This window comes from Mastacembelus armatus, chromosome 15 (assembly GCF_900324485.2).
Source record: "Mastacembelus armatus chromosome 15, fMasArm1.2, whole genome shotgun sequence".
Lineage (NCBI taxonomy): Eukaryota > Metazoa > Chordata > Actinopteri > Synbranchiformes > Mastacembelidae > Mastacembelus > Mastacembelus armatus.
Window position 1 is genome coordinate 8,291,531 of NC_046647.1, and position 19,433 is coordinate 8,310,963.

At 40.7% G+C, this 19,433-nt stretch overlaps 1 protein-coding gene across 7 annotated transcripts in view; it reads right to left on the minus strand.

The window, feature by feature from the left end:
- Positions 1-1,676: 1,676 nt before the first annotated feature.
- klc1b (kinesin light chain 1b) overlaps positions 1,677-19,433 on the minus strand; it is a 19,227-nt gene continuing 1,470 nt past the window's right edge. Inside the window, exons 2-18 of one of the 7 annotated variants that reach the window (XM_026308748.1) lie at positions 18,953-19,092; positions 15,624-15,894; positions 15,055-15,285; positions 14,451-14,532; positions 13,885-14,113; positions 13,641-13,728; positions 12,900-13,001; positions 12,168-12,341; positions 10,979-11,078; positions 9,626-9,678; positions 9,322-9,389; positions 8,952-9,060; positions 8,808-8,816; positions 8,372-8,524; positions 2,566-2,690; positions 2,415-2,472; positions 1,677-2,309 (exon numbers count right to left, since the gene is read on the minus strand). In XM_026308748.1, coding sequence (XP_026164533.1) covers positions 2,235-2,309; positions 2,415-2,472; positions 2,566-2,690; positions 8,372-8,524; positions 8,808-8,816; positions 8,952-9,060; positions 9,322-9,389; positions 9,626-9,678; positions 10,979-11,078; positions 12,168-12,341; positions 12,900-13,001; positions 13,641-13,728; positions 13,885-14,113; positions 14,451-14,532; positions 15,055-15,285; positions 15,624-15,872 — 1,905 coding nt within the window. In that variant the 5' untranslated portion in view covers positions 15,873-15,894; positions 18,953-19,092 and the 3' untranslated portion in view covers positions 1,677-2,234. Of the gene's footprint in view, positions 2,310-2,414; positions 2,473-2,565; positions 2,691-3,455; positions 5,477-8,371; positions 8,525-8,807; positions 8,817-8,951; positions 9,061-9,321; positions 9,390-9,625; positions 9,679-10,978; positions 11,079-12,167; positions 12,342-12,899; positions 13,002-13,640; positions 13,729-13,884; positions 14,114-14,450; positions 14,533-15,054; positions 15,286-15,623; positions 15,895-18,952; positions 19,093-19,433 lie in introns of those variants that run through there. The other 6 variants (XM_026308749.1, XM_026308747.1, XM_026308751.1 and 3 more) reach the window with 6 other exon arrangements.

The following is a 19,433-nucleotide window of genomic DNA, read 5'->3' on the forward strand; positions in this document are numbered from 1 at the left end:
TAAAATCAGGGGTACACAGTCACTTTTTCTTAAAAACGGTAGCACAACTGATTTTTCCAGTGTGTTTGGGATCATTGTCAGTCTGCTTTATAATTATTGTAGGTCCTCAATGCATGTTGGGACAAATAACTGTAGTGTTGTCTAAATGAAACATGTTTTAGAGCTTGGCAGGTATTAAAGGGCTCAAACCAGTGAGCCCTGCCCACACTGATGCATCAGTCTCAGCAGCCGGCCTCTGCTGGCACCACTCAAAGTACTGTGGCACTGGAGCCATGATGCTGGTCCAGCTGGAACTTGGACAACTGTGGATGAGAGAAACATGAGGTTTACCAGACTAAAAGATTAAAGGGTCAATAAGTGACGGTACCTCTGGATGTTTTGAAGGGGCTGTAATGATTTAGGCTGACCCAGAGGATACACAGCTGTAACAGCTACTTGCCTTATTCAAAACTATTTCCTGACTAATGAGGGACCATGGGGCTTCAACAGGAGGCAGGACCTGCAACCTGCACACTTCTTTCATGAGATGCTTTCAGGACATCGTGTCAGCTGTAATGAACTCTTCTATTCTGACTTACTGTTTTCTTCCAAGACAGCTGAGCGAAGGAGCCCGACAGCTCTCTGTAACACAAACACCATCCAGGGATCATATAGCTCACAGAGCTCTGAAAGGACTGCAAGGCCACATTAAAGTTCTGACATACTGAGAGATTAACAGTGAGGAGACAAACCCTGAGCCTGTGTCTGCTAGGAGGAGGAGGGAAAACTCCTGGAGAAATATCACATGTTGGCAAGTGTTCATAGAGTTCCCATACTTGTTTAGACACTGATGATTAAGATCTTTCCCAGTGGAATTCATCATTATGATCTGCAGGGTGAGACAGAGGGCAGGATGTAAGATCAGTCCGTTTGTTCAAATTATAATCACTTTTGTATTTTCAAAGGTTTAGAAACTTAAAATAAAGATTTTTAAAACTGAAAACTTTAAAGGATTTAAAAATCATCAAATCAGAGACAAAACAACTATGAATAGTAAATTAATTTTATTTCTGAATCAGGATCAGGCAGATTTCTAACACGTCCTCTTTTAAAGAAGCAGATCCAAACAGATGCACACCAAACCTGCTTCCCCCAAATGAATTCCATGATATTTGAATTTATGATCAGGTTCAGGTTTATACATCTATTACAAAGAAAATGCATATGTAAAACAAGAAAATTATAATTATTACAAAATATTCCAGTTCTTTTGAGTAGCTTTGCTAAAAAATGAAATCAAAGACAGAAGAAACCCTTCTGAGAATTGTGCAAATCAGTATCAAATAGAAAATCCTAATCACTGTCAACAACTTTGTAAGAATGGTCTTGCGTGGCACCAGGAATCATTCAGGGTGAATTTAACCTGATCTTTTTTTTTTGTTTAGATACACTTTAAAAGCTGAACATGGAGGCATTTTTCTGTACTCTGAGAACATACAGGACTCAAGACTATACCTGTCTGCGTTAGAAAACATGGGATCGTAGAGTTGTAGAGGTTAAAGCAGCTTCCTTTAGAATTTCAAAGCTTTCCAAAACAAGTTATACTTAAAAAAGTCATGAAACAAATCATGTAAGATAAACATTACACCCTGTTTTCACCACTGCAAAACTAATCTCAACAGGCAAATGTATAACCATTAAAATGAAAATAAAAGTGATTTATTGAAACAGTGTAATCATGTCAGCTTTACATTATGTCATTTCAAACTCAACAGACTTAATTTTTTTTCTATTTTTGGAGAAGTAAAACAAAATCAACAAAAAAAAAAAAAAATCTAATCTGCACTGATAATACAACAAATGGCACAGTAAGACACAAAAATGTGGATCACAATGATGAGAAACAAAGTATCAAAGGTGACATTGGGGGAACAGACGAACTGAAAGTGCAAAGTTAACTTGATTCTGAATAATGGAAAAAGATGAGGTACGTTTTCTTAAAGGTGACTTTGAGCTTAGGGAACAGGGAAGGGAAACACAGCTGTCAGTGGAGAAGCAAAAACTAAAACCTAACTGTGTATTTGTCTCGATGACTGAAAGGTCTTTGGCTGTTTTGGTCAGATGTTGACAGGCAAATATAAGGGTTTGTGAGTGGCTGATGCTTCCTGGTAGTGTTTGTTGGCGATCATCACGGCTCAGAGAACGAGCCAAAGGTCGGTTGTGAAGGGCTCAGCAGAGAGAAGGCCGCCGGCCGCTCACTTTCCAGTGGAGAGGTCCACGGTGCTGGAGCTCAGGCCCCGGCTCTCCCTGAAGTTACTGCCACCACGAGTCTGACGGGGATTCGAGACACGATAGAGGAAGGACATGACGATTACATCGCATCCAATACTGTGACATACGTTTAATACAACTTAAAATGCTTTGCCCACACTCACCTGGAACTGGTCATCACTTGTTTTGTTCAAGTAATTCAAAGAAGCAGCCCGCTTCATGCTGTTGAGTGAAGAACAAGAAAGAAAGTTGCATACAGTACAAACATATACATGGTTTCTCTGCATCATGACGCAGGTTTTCTTCAGGTCTTACTTGGTGCTGCGAGGCTCGGGAGGTCCGTTGCCCTGCAGTTTCTTCACCAGCAGCTCGCTGCTGCGGCGTAAAACATCCCTGAGCTTCCCCAAGGAGCCGCTGCGCTGGAGGGCTCCGCTGCCGTCCTGCACACACGTACACACTCGTCAACACGTCCATTCGCCACCGACAGCGCAGAGGCAAAAGTTCCCAACTGCAAATCATTTCACTCCTTTTCTCAACTTTCGCAGATGCATGTTTGCGTTTTGTGCAGGCATGTTCTGATGTGGAGGGGCTGGTTGCAGCTCAGCAGCATTCGGTGTCACACATGAGCAATAAAACTTCATATATTTCTACCGTGTTAGTGACATCATGCACTGCCTGCATTACCTCGTTTGATCACAAATGAATTTTCAGTATAAATGCTACTGACATCATCCTGTAATCATCAAGCAAAAGTAGGTTTATAAAGAGGAGAAGACGCGTTCATCACCAAACAAGTGTGAAGGTCTCGGTGGGATGATGGTTTTTTTTTTATCTACAGTTTCCAGTGTAAGGATTTAGATTTTTAAAATAAAAGTGGCAAACATAACTTCTCTCTGTATTTTAATTGGGTGAATTCACTGTTTCACTTATCCATCCATCCATTCCTACATTACAGCTCACTACCAATTAGTAAACACAGAATGTGTCTTTATCTGGTGTTGATGTGTCGCATTCACATTAGTGTAACAACATTTGAGGTGTGATCTTCAAGCTGCAGTACAGGCTTATCACCAGCAGGGGGGGGGGATCGGGTGCTGTGTGTGAATTGAGGCAATATTGCAGTTCCACTGGGTGGAGACATGACAGAACCTGTTTCCACTCATGGTGAATGAACGTCTTCATCCGATGCAGAGAAGAGACGAAACGTCACAATGAAAAACTTTATTTGAGAATACCAACAAGTGTTGATGCAATGACCATCACAATGCAGAATGGTAAATATAACGCAGTCCTACTTACTAAGATGGTGCTTATTGACCTTACCATTTATGATCTTCCACTTTAGGAAACTGAAGACACACTATATATGTCAAGAACAGACAGTTCAATAAATAAGCATTCCACTAACACAATAGTATCATCATAATTATGTGATGGACACAGTCGATCCTTTTGTTCAGAGTTGCATTAGAAGTATAGGTGTACTTATTGGAAGGAATGAAGAGTCAAGGCAAGCAGCATACTGAAAAGCCTCATAGTGAATGCACTTGTCAGATCTATAAATACAGCCTACAATTACACTTCCATGATATTAAAGTCATTTTACATTCAGTTAAACATCTGAAATTTCACGTTGATCTTGAGGAAACACTCGCACTGTACTTTTGGTGTCATGAAGCACCAAAGTGACGATGTTTGCTGCCAAACAACTGTGTAAGAAAAAGGCAACAGGCCTCATTAAGCTTTGTGTTCAAAATACAGTATCCATAGCCAGAGTGGGCACTGTGACTGTACCACCGAAACATACACAAATACACACTAAAACTACTGTGGAGTCCAGTCTTCCACTGAATAATAACACCACTCCTGGGCCATCAGACAAAGGCGATACTGGGCATTTCTGTCCATTATTTTGAAATCTCTCTGGTGGACGATATCTGTGCTAAATGCTCTGGCTGGTGTCTGCTGTCATACTGGCTTTACGTCATCAGCCAATGGTAATGCTAATTCCCTTTGTGAAATGCAAGCTACTGTGTATATATTGTGCGGAGTACAGCCTGTGTGAATACTCCATCAAACCAAGGACACTGAAGCCAGTAAGAGCAACTTGAAAATAAATTACCATGGCAACAACAGCTCACTGTGATCTGACCAATCTGCTGTCAGCTTTGGCCTTGATGATGCTGGGAATTCTGGTCTTTCACAACAGGTAACACTATGGTGCTGTTGACATACTACTGCCTTAATATTCAGCCACAACATAATCAAAAAGCAATAAAAAATGTAAACAAAGTTGTAAAAAAAAAAAAAAAAAAAAAAATGAACAGGAACTAGATCTATAAAAACAAAACTGGCAATCCTCCATTCTCATTCCCTGCCAACTAGGCTGAAGATTTAAAAAAGAAATTGTAAATATCATGATTAGCATGTGTGACTTTACAGTACCATTTCAAAAGCATTTAATTGTAGGTATTAGCTTAAACTGAAAACACATAATGACAAGGAAAAAGGTTTCATAAAAAATAATATGGCTAAATACAGGCACCAGGTTAGAAGCTAGCTTTGAGATCACCTTTCTCTCAAACAACAACAAACGTCAGAGTAAGACCAACGCAGAGCAAATGTGGGAATTAATTCTTCTGTATAATACTCTAATATAATATCTGTAATTTTATCTACGAACAGACAAGGCTTCTGTTAAAAGGTGGCACATCCTCAAAGTCTCTGAGGATGTTTCGCCTTGTTCAAATAAATTAGATTTCCAACTTTCCTCCTCAAATAAATCAACTATATCATCACATGTGAAAAACTACAGTTCGATGTTGGATTGAGGAAAAATGTGTGAGCGACTTTCTCATAGGGAAAGATTACATACACAGTGACTTTAATATTAAGTGAGAGAAAGAGCTGAAGTAATGATTTCCGACATGGTGGGTGAGACAGGGTTAGTGAGAGGAAAGCACAGAGAGAAAGAGAGAGAGAGAAACTGAGAAAGAGAAAACAAGGCAGAGATGAGAAGACCAAACGTCCCAGCAGTTGTCAGCTGAACAGGGGACAGAGGTGACAACCAGGAGGGGCTTTCTGAGTCTCTGCCAGAGGTGGCACCAGGACTGTAGCTGTTGGTTTGTTGGGGCAGAGAAGGCCAGAGGGAGCGACAACACACATCCTTTTGCTATTGTGTTGGGGAAGGAGAGAAGGATGGAGGAATAATCTTGATGACTTAGGCCTGATAAAAGAGAAAGAGAGAAAGAGACAAAAAAGACAAAAACGACACACATTGTAAGGTTCAGAGCTCTGGGGTTGGACTTCCTACGCTACCCACCTCCACACTGGCAAATCTGAGCTGCTTGCCTTTGCTACACTGAACTGCACTGTCTCTCCTGCACCTAGTTTAATTACCAGCTGAAGCTTGGGGTCTGGATATAGTTCCTGTAAACCCCAGCTGAGTGATCCTACACAAACAAAATGACATGAAAATCCAGCAGCATGAAAACTGTGCTTCTCTTTGAACAATTACGGCTGCTTACAGCATAAGAAGCAGATCGGTGACGCAGCAGCTGCAGTCACCATGACTCAGCTATTCTTTCCTCTTTAGTACCAGAAAGTCTGAACTTGGCACACTACACCCAGCTGGTGACTGTGCACTGCAGATGAGGGACATCTACAAGGATCAGTGCTTAGTCAGGGATAAGAGTATTGTTTAGCTACAACACATGACAGAAACTATTGCATTATAACATTTATATCCTAGGAATGATGAAATTATATTCTTAATCTTTTAATACTAGCCTCTGCTTGATATATTTTCTGTGATCTAATCTCTTTATTGTGGCACTATAAACCATACTGATATACCAATGAAAGTTAAAGAGGGAGAGTACAATCCACTGAGTGAGAAAAGGAAATTTGATTGACAGGCTGATTGGTTGTCATGGCAAGAGTAATCAACAAGGAAGTAGGTTAGTGACACAAAAAAGGACAAATAAGGAAAAAGATGAAATTCGAAAAAAACATGCAAAGTCACAAGCAGCACCTTGAAGTGTCTATCCAAAAGCACAAAGCAGTTAGACGAGTCAAATCATGCTTTTCAAAGAGACGCACACAGAGTTCACCTGAACACAACCACAAATTTGCTGACAGTTACTGTCTCCTCCCTGTTGTCCACAACAAATAATAATAATAAAAACCAAGGAGCTGAAATTGTCTGTAGTTTTACTGGAGTTTTTTTTTTTACTAAAAAATTTAAAACGAGCAAAGCCTTTCTACATCCTCAGTGATTTATCAGACCTGAGAGCAGAGTGGAGACATGTTTAGGCAAAGCCATAGAGCAGGTGAATGATAGGTTTGATATTCCTGTCACACCTCTCAGCAACTGTCTACACAGAAGTAGACAGTAAGTCTCTTTCAAAGCACCAAATAGCCAAGTTGTAGTTCACAACTATGTTGATGAATGGATGGATGGAATTTATTAACAAGCTTTTAGTCAAAAGCTCAAATGTCTTGTGACAAAATTATTTTCAGAAACAATTTCTAAAAGCATAAGAATGTCACAAGTAAATTGAATATTTTCACTGGGATGTGTTTCATTTCTACTGCTGTGGCTGTGATAATGAAATGCTTGCAACGAGCAGTCCTCTGCATGCCGCCACGTGTTTCACAAACAGACAGGTGCACACAAGGATGAATACACAGTGAATTTTTAAGTGGGCTTGAGTGTTATGTGTGCAGAACCCTGCTTTTCTGCTTAATGTTAATCAGAGAGCAGCGAACAACAGGTTAACAGACATTTCTCAACCATGTGAAAACACAATAAACGCACACATGTTCCATTAGTGTGTGTAATAAGGGTGAGCCCAGCAGGCTGGCATTGCTACATGCATGTTTGGACTATGTGGGTGCAGGGAAGGGCGTGGCTGCACTTAAGGGGCAGAGGCACAGGCTCAGACGAGGCATCACTGCTGGAACAGTCTTGGCTTATAGAAGCCACGCCAGAGGGCTGCTTCCAGTTATATAACTGCAAACACTGCTACAGTGAATATCATGCTCTCAGCACCAAACGGTTTCCTAACCTAAGACGGGTGACTGGGAAAGGGAAATGCTATGCAGTGGTGAAACAATTCTGACTAACACACACTGCCAGAGTGGATCTATAATGAGGTGATAAAACAGCAGTATAAAATAAAGACATATCAACCACGTAGTTTACTGCAAAGTGGGACGAGCATCAAGGATAGTGGGAACCCTGTCAATTGTGTTTCATGGTGGAAAAACAAGACATTCTAACAGGGATTAAAGCTAATTGCATCTCTTAGAGTCCCACAAATACTTATTTAATATATTGCCAGGGTGCCGAGGAATGAGCTTGTGCCTCTATGTTAACACTCCACTAGTGCAGAAGCATTGCGAGCAAAAACAACTAATTAAATGAGACAGTAGCACTTCATTGTGAAGCAATGAAAAACAAAAATATGACTATTTAGTCCAAAGCAAACTCAGATGCTATCAAAAACATGCCAAGACACTCAATCAGCTTTACATTATTTAAAAAACGGAGATGGTCCTGTATATGTAAAGGGAGTTGATGGACTGGTACAGATATAGTTTAGCGTCCTGCCAAATCAAGAACTGGGAGTGAGCAGCTATACCACTTCATAATAGAAAAAAGAGGCGTGCTCAAAATAATAATAGTGAGAAAGCAACTTAGCAACTCAGACTTTGTTTGTGTAATCAGTCAGTCAGTCATATTTAGCTTATGATGTGCAACACTGACGTCAGAAGACGGCTCAGCAGGAGTGACTAATCTGTGCTTTTGTACAGATGACCACAGTGAAGAGGGCTTGCTGAACTTCCTGTGAGGGTGATCGTGTAAGCCAGGCTTCCTGATGGCACTGGTCATTTAAATAGCAGACGAGTCATCCAGCTCCAGCATCCAGCCCTGCTCCCTAATCACTGGTCATCTTACTGTACTAACAGAAAAAGCTCCACTCAGTCTCACCATTCGAGTCACTGCCTATATTCTACGCCTTTCTGTACCAGTCCACACACTCTGGTGTGGTGTTACTAGCACCACCTTGTTCTTCCAGTGAGGTCACTGGCTCGATAACAGTGGATGTGTACTCACCCCGTTCCACTCCACGCCCATACTCACTTCCTCGCCGGTCTCAGAGCCGCTCTCATACTTAACGCTGGTCAGACTGTCCCTGCTCCTCCTCCTGTCGCCTTCTGTATCCTTCAGGATCTCCACCACACGTGTCTGGTGGATGGGGTCGATGCCCTGATTGGAACAACACACGTACGACACAAAAGCAAACAAACACAAATATGATAATCAGGACTAATACAGAGATAAACATTAGTCACTTGATATGGGTGAGTGTGCAAAGTTATTTGGAGGAACTGAAGTGGTTTTATGTTTCCTGTCTATTTTAATGCATTGACAGTATTGTCAGAGCATTGCAGAGACATGGGAACATTTAAAAAGCTGTGAGACGGGAGTGATGTTATGGAGGAGAGGTGAAGGCTCTTTGGGGGCTATGAGTTAGAGACAAACCACTTACTGTGTTGACCTGGATCCATAGCAAAGCAGAGAAAGGGAAAGAAATATAATGAGATTTGCTGTCCTAACACAGGGAACATATCTCAGAATAATAAGCTGTCAGCATGCAAAAATGGGCATTTTCAGTTAAGGAAATTCTACTGACCTGCTTGCGAGACCTCAAGGCGCACTCTTCCAGGGTCTCAGCAGCCTCTAGCTTGCCCTGTCTGCGGTACAGGGCCCCCAAGTTTCTCAGGGTAGTGTTCACTGTAGGGCTGGAAACAGACAGGACAGGCACACCAATATTTACCAGAAGGTAATGAGGAACAGTTGGATCTGAGCAAACTGATGTTTTGATCTACTTTACTGTAAAAGCATCATAAAATAGAAATGAGAAAATTCAGAAAGATAAAGGGTTTTCTACAATATATTGGCATCATGCATTAAAACATAAATGTAAAGTAATTTGTTTCTAGTCTTGAATAAGTGTCTTAACAGCTAAGGTGTAAAAACATGCTTATCAGTCTCTGCCTCACCTGTTGACTTTGCAGGCCTTGTACCAGCCTCCATACTCTCCATATGGAGTGTTGTCTCTGTGCTTGCCCTGGAAGTAAAAAAATGGAGAAAAGGAAGAAAAGCATGAGTAGGGGAGTGGTAGTTCAAACTGGATCAGCCGCATTTGTCCTGTGTTTACATAGAGTACAACTGTCATATGCCGACTCAGAGTTATACTATGTGTGAAGGACATTATCGTATTTCACTTTTTCTAAATAAACAAAACAGACTTGATTTTACACTTCACAAACGTGCCCTTCATTCAAATTCTGTTTTTGCTCTCACCTTGCTCATCTCCTCTCTTTCCTCTGCATGCATCCAGATGGGCTTGTTCTCAGCTGCAGACAAACGGACAGACATAAGAGGTGGTCTACACAGGGAACAGCAGGACTGGAAGAGTGTTTACCAGCGTAACCTCATGACATTACACTGAATCCAAAACAAACTAGGCATACTCTTTTTTTTTTGGATTGTTTTCCACATATTTGGCACTGCTAGGGTATAAGAGGAGCCTGGTGAATTCCGAAGGTGGCACAAATAAAGACACATTTGGTTTTCACCTGGAGTTTAAATATTAAAGCACTAACTGTTTACTGGCTGCTAATATTACAAGAACTGATTGAGTACAAGAGTGTAGTAAGATGCAAGAACACATTTCTGTTTGAAATTTAATCATGTTATAAACATTTTGCAGATTTTCCCCCAGATAAATGAAAAAAGTAGTGTATAGATTTTAGTACAGTGAAAAGGATAAATGAACCATTACACTGTGCAACAGACCATAAAAAGAACATTAGTGCCTCAAAACATAAAGTAACACCCAAAAGATTTCACAGGTGCTAAGAGTCAACGTTTCAGCTGACCATTACCATTTAGTAATGAATACAGATGCATGAAATTCCATTAAACTCACAAATACAGCAAATGTTACATAAGAAAGGATAGTTAACATCTACTGTTGCTGCCGTGTTGGTTCACCTTAACCTTCAACTCATAAAATAGGTTTAAACAAATATCTATGCACTCTTGTCGAGTTAAATGACACATGAAAAATAAACTTCACAGAGATACGTGAGATGCTTCTGCTCACAAAGTGTCAGAGCAGCACACTGTGCCGAGCCACTTTCATGACTTTTCAAAGCAGTCAATTTCATCCCTGGACGAAAGCCTTCACAAAGTTTAAACCAAAACTAAAAAAGAAGAACATCGTAAGAGTTCGTCTTTCAGATAAACTGTTCATTTCTTCCAATAGTTTTTTTGTAAAGGTTCTCTGAGTCTTCTGAACGGAGAAGGTTGGCACGCTGCTCAGAACAACGTCCACTTTTTAAATCATCTGTCCATCATTGACTGTGCTTGCTGGTGTGAGACAAAGAGTAGATGGAAGATAAGACAATGGTGGAGGAAGGTTGGAAACAAAACTAAACAAAAAAAAAAAAAAACTAACCTGTATATTCTGAGGGGCAGGTTAGGTACTGAGGGACCGTGTAATGTGATGTACCACATTATTTTCTTAGAATATATATATATATATAATTGTGCTTATTGGTTGATTGATGCTAAAATTTCCATCACAATAAGGAAACAATCATTCAAATATGTGCTGCCATATAGTGTAAGTCAAAACATCTGAAGCCTTACCATCTACAGATCCAAACTCTTTCTCATGAGCACGAGTCAGAATCTCTTTGTACAGAATCTCAGCCTCCTTGTATTTCCCCTGTTTGAGAAAGCAGGATGCCTGAAGAAGAATAAGAAATGAAAGCATTTTAGTGTTTGATTAAATTGGTCTATTGACTCACATTGGACCCCTGAGAGAGCAGGTGCAGTCTCACTGCATTTTTCTCCTGTCTCATGAAAATTGATATATAGACAGGGGACAAATTCCAGGCAAAACTAATCAAGTGGTTCTGTTATGATGTGGAAATCAGTCCAAAGTTCTTCTTAGTTACCAGCCTTACTCTGTGAAAAAAAACATTTCTATCCAGATCAGAGTGGTCTCTTCCAAAATGACAATGGCCCCATCAGTGAATGGTTTGATGAGTGTGAAAATGATGTGAAACCATAAGCTATGGCATTCACGATAACCGCATCTCAACTCAACCAAACATAGAGGCCGCAGCACTCTCCACCCCCTCTGTCCAACACTAAATAAGGGAATAATGTTTGGAGTAAAACTCAGAGACTTATAGAATTAATGCCTTGGTGCATTAAAGCTGTTCTGGCAACAAGTGGTAGCCCATCACCTTACTAAGACACATCATGCTGGTTTTGTCCTTTCTCACAGAACCTCCATTATAGTCTCAATAAAGCCTCTCCATCATTGAGATGGGACAGAAGTAGGAAGGAAGGACTTGGAGAGCTAAAAGAACCAAGACAGTGTACTGCAGGATTGTTACCCTAGAAACAATGCTAATGCAATAAAATAATAAATAATTTAATAACATTACATTCGGCTGCCCTTTGCAATATTTAGTTTTTTTTAAAAAAAGCATGTGGTTAAAAAAAAAAAAAAAAAAAAAAAACTGTGTCCCTTTACTAAAGTCTGACAGAAAAGTTTAAAAAGACATTTCAAGTAGATGTTTTGTAGGCACAAAGCAGCTACAGCTTACATGCTGAACATGCCTGCAGACACCAAGCTCAGACTAAAAGAACAAATGAGAGATTTCTAAAGTACACTCTGCCTATATTTACCTCCATACATTCATACCTCAAAAGGGATTATAGTTCCTGCTGAAATGAGGGGTAAACTGAGGTGAAAGGATTTGAAAGAAAGAGGCAAAAATCAATAAAAGCTATGATGATATTGTGGTGCGGAGCTATCTCTCACCAGGTTGTTCTTGGTTTTGGCCACATTGGGATCATCTGGACCGAGCCTGCACTCATAAATCTCCAGGGCACGACAGTAGTAGTACTCCACCTCTTCATACTTGCCCTGGTTTTGACACAGCAGAGCCAGGTTGTTCAGCTGTTTGGCCACATCTGGATGATCCTTCCCCAGGACCTGATGGAAATGTTTAGAGTGAACATTTCTGTTTGTGTGTCTCACTTAGTGCCTTTGGCTCCTTTGTGCATCTTTCCCCTGTGTACCTCCACCTTCTCTTGCTGCTTTCAGCAGACAGCACGTCGGGCTGCTGCAGGCACTCAGGAGATCTAATAAAAGGCTGGATGATCAATAGTGAGGATACAGAATTGAGCTTTCAGGCCAAGAAAGACTCACTGTACCCTGCTGATCTCTGTAGCTTTGCCATGGCTCTTATCTACCTCCTGCCTCCCTCCCCGAACGCCTACTATCCATTTTCAGCTGTGCTCTCAATTAAACCCTTTAATTCCACACCGACATGGGAAGGACCTCCAGCAGAGAGGTCACAGTCAATTTAAGAAAATCATTTGCTCTTTTCCCTATTTATAGTTGCTGCTGTTACAGTAGCTCTGACTGACCTTTTAGAAATATGATGACTGTTAATTACTTTACTACAATGAGTTCCTTGGCTTTGCCTTGAGATGAGGCCTCAATAGCAGTGATGTGGATCTGCTGGTGCAATCCTGGGATATGGCCTACCTTTTCTCTGATCTCCAGAGCCCTCTTACACAGAGGCTCGGCCTCCTTGTACTTTCCCCTCTTTCCATACAGCACAGCCAAGTTGTTCAGTGTTGCAGCAACCTGAATATAACAAAAACAGAGGAAAAAGCTAAATACTGCTTTGCTTTCACACTTGCAATTTAGCTTCACAATACTTAACTAAACATAATTCAGAATGCGCAGATTGTTCACTGGCATGTAAACAGTTTGTAAACAGCTCAAAGCAACCTGAAAAAACTATCACCAATTCTTCTGTCATTGTCTCTCAGACTGAGTGAAAATATGAGGCTAAATGCAAATCCCACTGAGCTGCCAGGTCCTGCACTGTGTCTTAATAGCTTCCTTTAGGCTTTATGGGATGTTTTGATGCCACAGTGTAAATCAATTCCTAAAATTTTGTTTACAAAGGAAATAAAATGGAAAATTGCTTTTGTTGTTATCCATATCCTTTTCAGTTGCAGGGATTCTGGTTGATTTGGTTCAAGCAGACATTGAACAATTGTTGCTGATTATTTTCAAGCCTGCAGGCACATTGTCAATGATCAATACTTTAATAGTAGGGGAATCAATACAGACTAACTGAGTAGGACAGTAAATATAGTAGACTGTGTAGTTATTGCTTCAGGGAAGCAGAGAACAGAGATCAGACCAGTCTGATCTATCCAAACATGGATGTGCCCATATGGATATATTGTTGCAATAGTGACGGTGAAGTCTTACAGCAGGATGGTCTTTGCCCAGGGTTTTCTCCCTGATGGAGAGAGCATCATTGAGCAGATGGGCGGCCTCTTTGTATTTGTTCTGATCCCTGCATGAGTGAGGGAAAGACATGCCAACATGATGAGACTGAATGTTTCTGGCTTTAACAAATGTGTATGAAAAGGAGGACATAGCGACAGCATAATGAGGAAAAACAACAATAACATTATCCTATCCTATTATCCTATATAGGGTCTTTTCTAACCTATAGACCAAAGCCAGGATGTTGAGCATGGTGGCCACATCAGGGTGGTCATGTCCAGAGGTTTTCTCCAAGTCCTCCAAAGCCTGTTTGCAGAGGGGGACAGCCACTTCGTACCTGCCCTGGGAGGCATACTGGATTACCAGGTTGTGCAGGGTTCTCAGACGGGCTGGGATCTCATATCCTCCCTGCTGAGCAGCAGCCACTGCTGCACTGTTGTGTTGCTGCTGCACTGTTGGGTAGAGAGGCCACATTTGCACATTTGCATGTACACAATGTTGTTATTTCAAGCAATAATTATTGTGGAGAGAATTCAAAAGTGACATGTTGCATATCAGAAAAATTGTCTTTCAACTTACACTCTATAAAAGTCTTATTATTTTGACCCCAACAAAAATGTCCTGTATTATGCTTTAGAAATCTCAATGGTTTTATTAAATACCTTTCTTATAATGTGATAATCACATAATGTTTTAATCACATACTATAGATTGACATGTAGCTCTAAACAATTACTATGACCAAAATTCTGTTAGAGTGTTTTTGAGTTGCTGTATATCGTTTCTTACTTCCTGGGCCATGCTCCTCTTCGTCATTAGGGAAGAGGTCGTCCAGGGAGTCCTTTGGCGCTTCTCTGTCCTTCTCCTCCTGCTGAGAGGATGAAACAAACCTGCTGGTCAGATTCTCTAACAGACAGTAGGAACAGTCCATGTCAGATGTGTGAAATGATCATTGACAGATAACAGGAACGGCACAGAAATTAAATAAACGACAAGCATGCGTGACACAATATCTGATGGCCAGCTTGATATTTATATGGAAATAAGAGTGGAGAAATCTCTCTAAACATTTCTGTAAATACTTAAAATAAAGGGCTTTTAAAGATAATAACAACCCACCAACATACAGTAATTATAAAACATTGTCAAAATAATTAATACAAACTTTTACAAAAATTAAAAAAAAAATCCATTTAGGCTATTGGCAAGGTGAGTTTCTGCTGTTGAGCAGAGAGTTGATGAAGGGTTAATACAACTTTTTGTGTTGTTGTTCTTTTGTGATTATGAATAAGGTCAGAATGTTTCACAACAATGTAGTAATGACCAAGTAATCGATTTATAGATGCATTTGCCACTCTTCATACCAAGGCTACTGTCAGCGTGCAGTACTTACAGTGGGTGAGACATCTTCATCGTACTTTTTGAGCTGGTTCATGAACTCCAGGTGTTTCTTCTCCTCTTCCAGCTGGGCCACACTCTGCTCGCTTTTCTGTAGCTTCTGCTGGGTGTTAGCCAGCTCATCTCGCAGCCACTGGTTTTCCTGGCAAAGCCTCCTCACCTGTGCACGCAGCTTCTGCTTCTCCGACTCTACCGCGTTCAGGTGATTGGACAGGGCCATCATCACCTGGGATAAAGACCACATTGGAGAGCAATGCCATTTAACACGGACGGACTTCTGCAGCAGTAAGATAGAAGAGCACAGAACTGGGGCTGATTCTGAATGAATCATGATCACCACACAAGCTTAGTTTAGAATGAGGAAGCTGTGAAGAAGCAAAAACCTAAAGTAGAAGACGGTGAAAGATCCTCTTTTACTGCCACATTTTGATGATAAAAAGTGGAGCGCACTTACTTTTACAGAACATTATATTTTCTGCTCATATCACCACAGTGACTAAACTTTATCCCTGAGTACAAAAACATTTAATTTTGCCCTGACATACCACTACCACTCTGTTTTACCTGTGCTTCTCCCAGTCCCAGTTCAATCATCTCCACCGATTTGCGGAGCAGGTTGGACTTCTCGTGCACCAGGTTGGCTTCTTCATCCTTCTTTAGGCACTTGATGGTCTCCAGGAGGCTGTGGAGGATGGAGTTGTGCTCGTTCTTCAGGGCCTCCAGACCCTGGATCACCAGCTTTGTGTTGGAGATGATCTCCTCCTGAGAAAGCTTCTCGAGCTTCTCTTCCCGTGGATACACCATGGTGGACATCTTCTATGCAACTCAGGGTAACCTGTAAAAATTTAAAAGAATAGCCCTCTGCCATTAACCTATAGGGGACTGTGGGAAAGCAGCCACATTAAGGTCATTTTTGTAGTGGTCTTTCAAAATGCAGTGGTGCTTAAAATTTGCAACATTTCTGTGCCTGGCTAATCATTCTACAGCCTGATCTCCAGCAACGTGATAACAAAAAAAGGGGAACTTAACTCATGTTTTATTACTAGAGCAGAGATGAAGGATTCAAATTTCATGAGTGAGAATGGTAAGCATTGTTTGAGCTTTAAAATTAAACAAATTCAAAATGTAATCAGTTCTATGTGTAATGTAATTTAATTTTTAGTTAAAAGCAACAAGGCATCAAATAAGCCTCTGTGAATTTCTCATCTGCAAGCGTTAAATGAATTGCCACGTACAATTTAATGATGTGTGTAGAATGACTGTAATGGTAAGTTGAAGGCCACAGTGGCCACTATTATGGTGTAACAGAGGGCAGACAGATGCTGCAGTGTGGGTGCCTTCTGGTGCCAGCACTTTTTTTTTATCCAAACAGAGACCTAACTGGCTGCAGTGAAGAGTTGTGGAGAGGATGACTTGACAAAAGCCCCAGTAACACTGCTCAGCAACTGGACAAGTCACAGAAAAAAAAATCTTAATGTCAATTGTGTTTTTAAGTAATGTCAGCCCTTTTCAGAGCGCAGCTAACATGTGCTTTCGTACCCAAACAGTCTGAAGATAATCTATGACTCACTGAGCCACGTCAGTTAGTTATGTTGTGCAAATGTCAGTGCAAACTGCAGCCCTGCTCTTCCAACTGGGGTCTAGGCAATTTTGAGCAAGTACATTCTGTATTTTAGCAGCAGGGAGGATAAGGAGTTAAGGATGAGGGGGCTTGCAGTAATAAATGCCAGCTGAGAGCCATCTGCCTAGAGAAAAATATACTACGCCATTAGTGGGCCACTCCCTGCTTCGCTACTTGCATTACAGTAAATGTCTATTAAAGCTGAGTATGGAGGAAATAAGATGACCAAGAAAAGCCCTAAATATTTGCAATAAATAGCTATTTTCAGAGCTGGGCTGTGTCAGGGTGCTGTTTTTCACCATGATAATACATTTTATAATGGACACAAGTCTGGCACACAAGCACAGCTACTAAAAATGAGCTTTAATCAGGATGACACAGGAGGCTTTGGGTTGACAGGAGGGCAGCAATGAATGAATAAAAAACTGTCAGGTAACCTGACACAATGGGGTGTGGAAGAGGATAACAGAGAAGATATATGATTGCCTGATGTCATGTGAAAACTTCTCACTTTGATATTAGAGCATCCTTTTTTAAGTTGTTAAAACGCTGAAGCGATTAATGCTCAGCATCTTTGATATGGTACCTAGAGGTGACACTGAGCATCTCTCATCTGCAAATTTGCACGTCACATATAATCCTCCCTTTATTTTAATTTTACAGGAACAAACACAAGAGCAGTAAAAAGCAAATTCAATAAGACAGCAAACCTCTTCAGAAGCAAGCACAGTCTTGATCCACTTTGCATTTTTTTGTCACATATCAAATGAAGCCATTCTGATGAATGGAAGCACATAATCAATTTAATAAGAAAATGTTTTTCTGAACCAGTTTTTAAAAACATCAAACAGATCTCTGAGAGCGCAGATAAAAACACGACCTTGTACTTTCTATATTTTAAAAAACGCATCATTTAGGCCACATATATTCAAATACATACAAATCAGAACTGATAAGAAGAATTCAGGAGGATAAACAGTTAAATGGAGGCTGTGTGCTGAAGCCGTGATATGTAAATGTTTAATGTGCCAAAAATAATATGACTAGAGGGCTTACAGTCAGCAGGTACAAGAAGTGCGCAAGTTTTCTAGCAGTAGAGTTAGACAGCAGGCAAGAAGTTACATGTTTTCAGGAGAACTTACATTCATAAAAAACAGGCAACACGTAACTGAAAGTTGTTTGTCCTGACAAAACTAATGTGCAACTGCACAGAAAAGAACGCTTATTCGCATGATCAAACAAATGATGATAAAATGTGTTAAGCAGCACAGAGTGCTACGCTACAGAAGTGACTGCAGGACCCTAACCAGCCATGAGGACGTGTCAAACAGGATTGGATACTTGCTTTCGCCCTGATAAGGTCTAGGCACCAAAGCTCTTACATGCTCTGAACAAGAAACAAAATGATCTGTTAGAAAGATCAAACATGCACATCAGACAGCTTATTATTCAGTGGTTACTCTCTTTAACACCTATGTGAATGAAAGGCCTGTCTAGCTGGGTACAGACAGTAGCTAACAATGACAAGACGTTCTTTCATGTCAGCAGCTTTGCTTTGATAAAATACATAAAACACATGTATCAACACCTGTATATTCTTCAGACAAGTCTTTAAAGAGGTGGGAGATAAGTCTGACAGGCCTGTTGTTTTCCTTTAAAAAGACTGCCCTTGAATTAATCTTTAACATTTTCTCTTACTATGAGCCATAAATGAAACAGGTGACAGCATGACAACGGATTAATTACATGCACCACAGCGACAAAATGAAATGACAGACCACATCTAATTCATATGACCACCAGAATATGACCAAATAGACTGCTGAAATGACTCACAATGCTTTTTGAAAAACAAAAAACATGCATTCATGCATGTTACATATTACACTACACAGAAGCACATGTTGCTTGCAATCTGGGCTTTTACCCAAATGACCTTCTGGTCAGGTATAGGAATGAGTCGTAACACGATCTAGTAACAAGAACTGTTTTTGACTTATGTGCACATAAAAACACTATTTTCATCAAATCCTTGAGCCCAGAGTACCATTTCAATGTATACACTACGCAGACATAGCAGGATTGGTATATGGACCTGCCTGCAATTGGTGGTTTGGAAAAGATGGAAGTATTTTACTAAATGTAGCTTACAGTCAGGCTGCAACCTAAACCATCACTGTGGCACGTTTATACAAAAAAATCTTGGTATACGTTTATCATTTATACTGGAATTGCTGTCAGCTGCTCCACATTGATGGACCAGAAAACTAACCTCAACTTCAATGGCAGATCAGAACCTCATAGTTAGGCATGGAAAAAAGCTGATGAAATAGTGTCTCCTCCTCCAGCAATAGTGCTACATGCCAGCAAAGTACATCAGGAAAATTGCTGTGCTAATCCAAAGAGGTCCTCCTTAAAATGAAAAAGAAATCCTTCTGTGTAAAACAGAAGCAAACGCAAAACAGTAATGAGTTCTGATATTGGGGAGAGGGAGATGGGAGCTGCCTGCAGGATGATGGTGACCTTCTCACTGCTCCGTCAGAACAACCAACATCAGCTCAGGGCGTGCATCAAGAGACAACCCCACCCACAGGGGGAGGAAAACAGAAAAACAGAGCAGTGTGGAGCAGTTCGGATGGGGGAGGGAGCCATCCTGATCTAGACTCTGCTTCTCTATACTCATCAGACACAAAGGAGTAGGCCTAATGAGACACAATGGAATAGGTGCAATGGCACTATTTATAGCTCAAAAG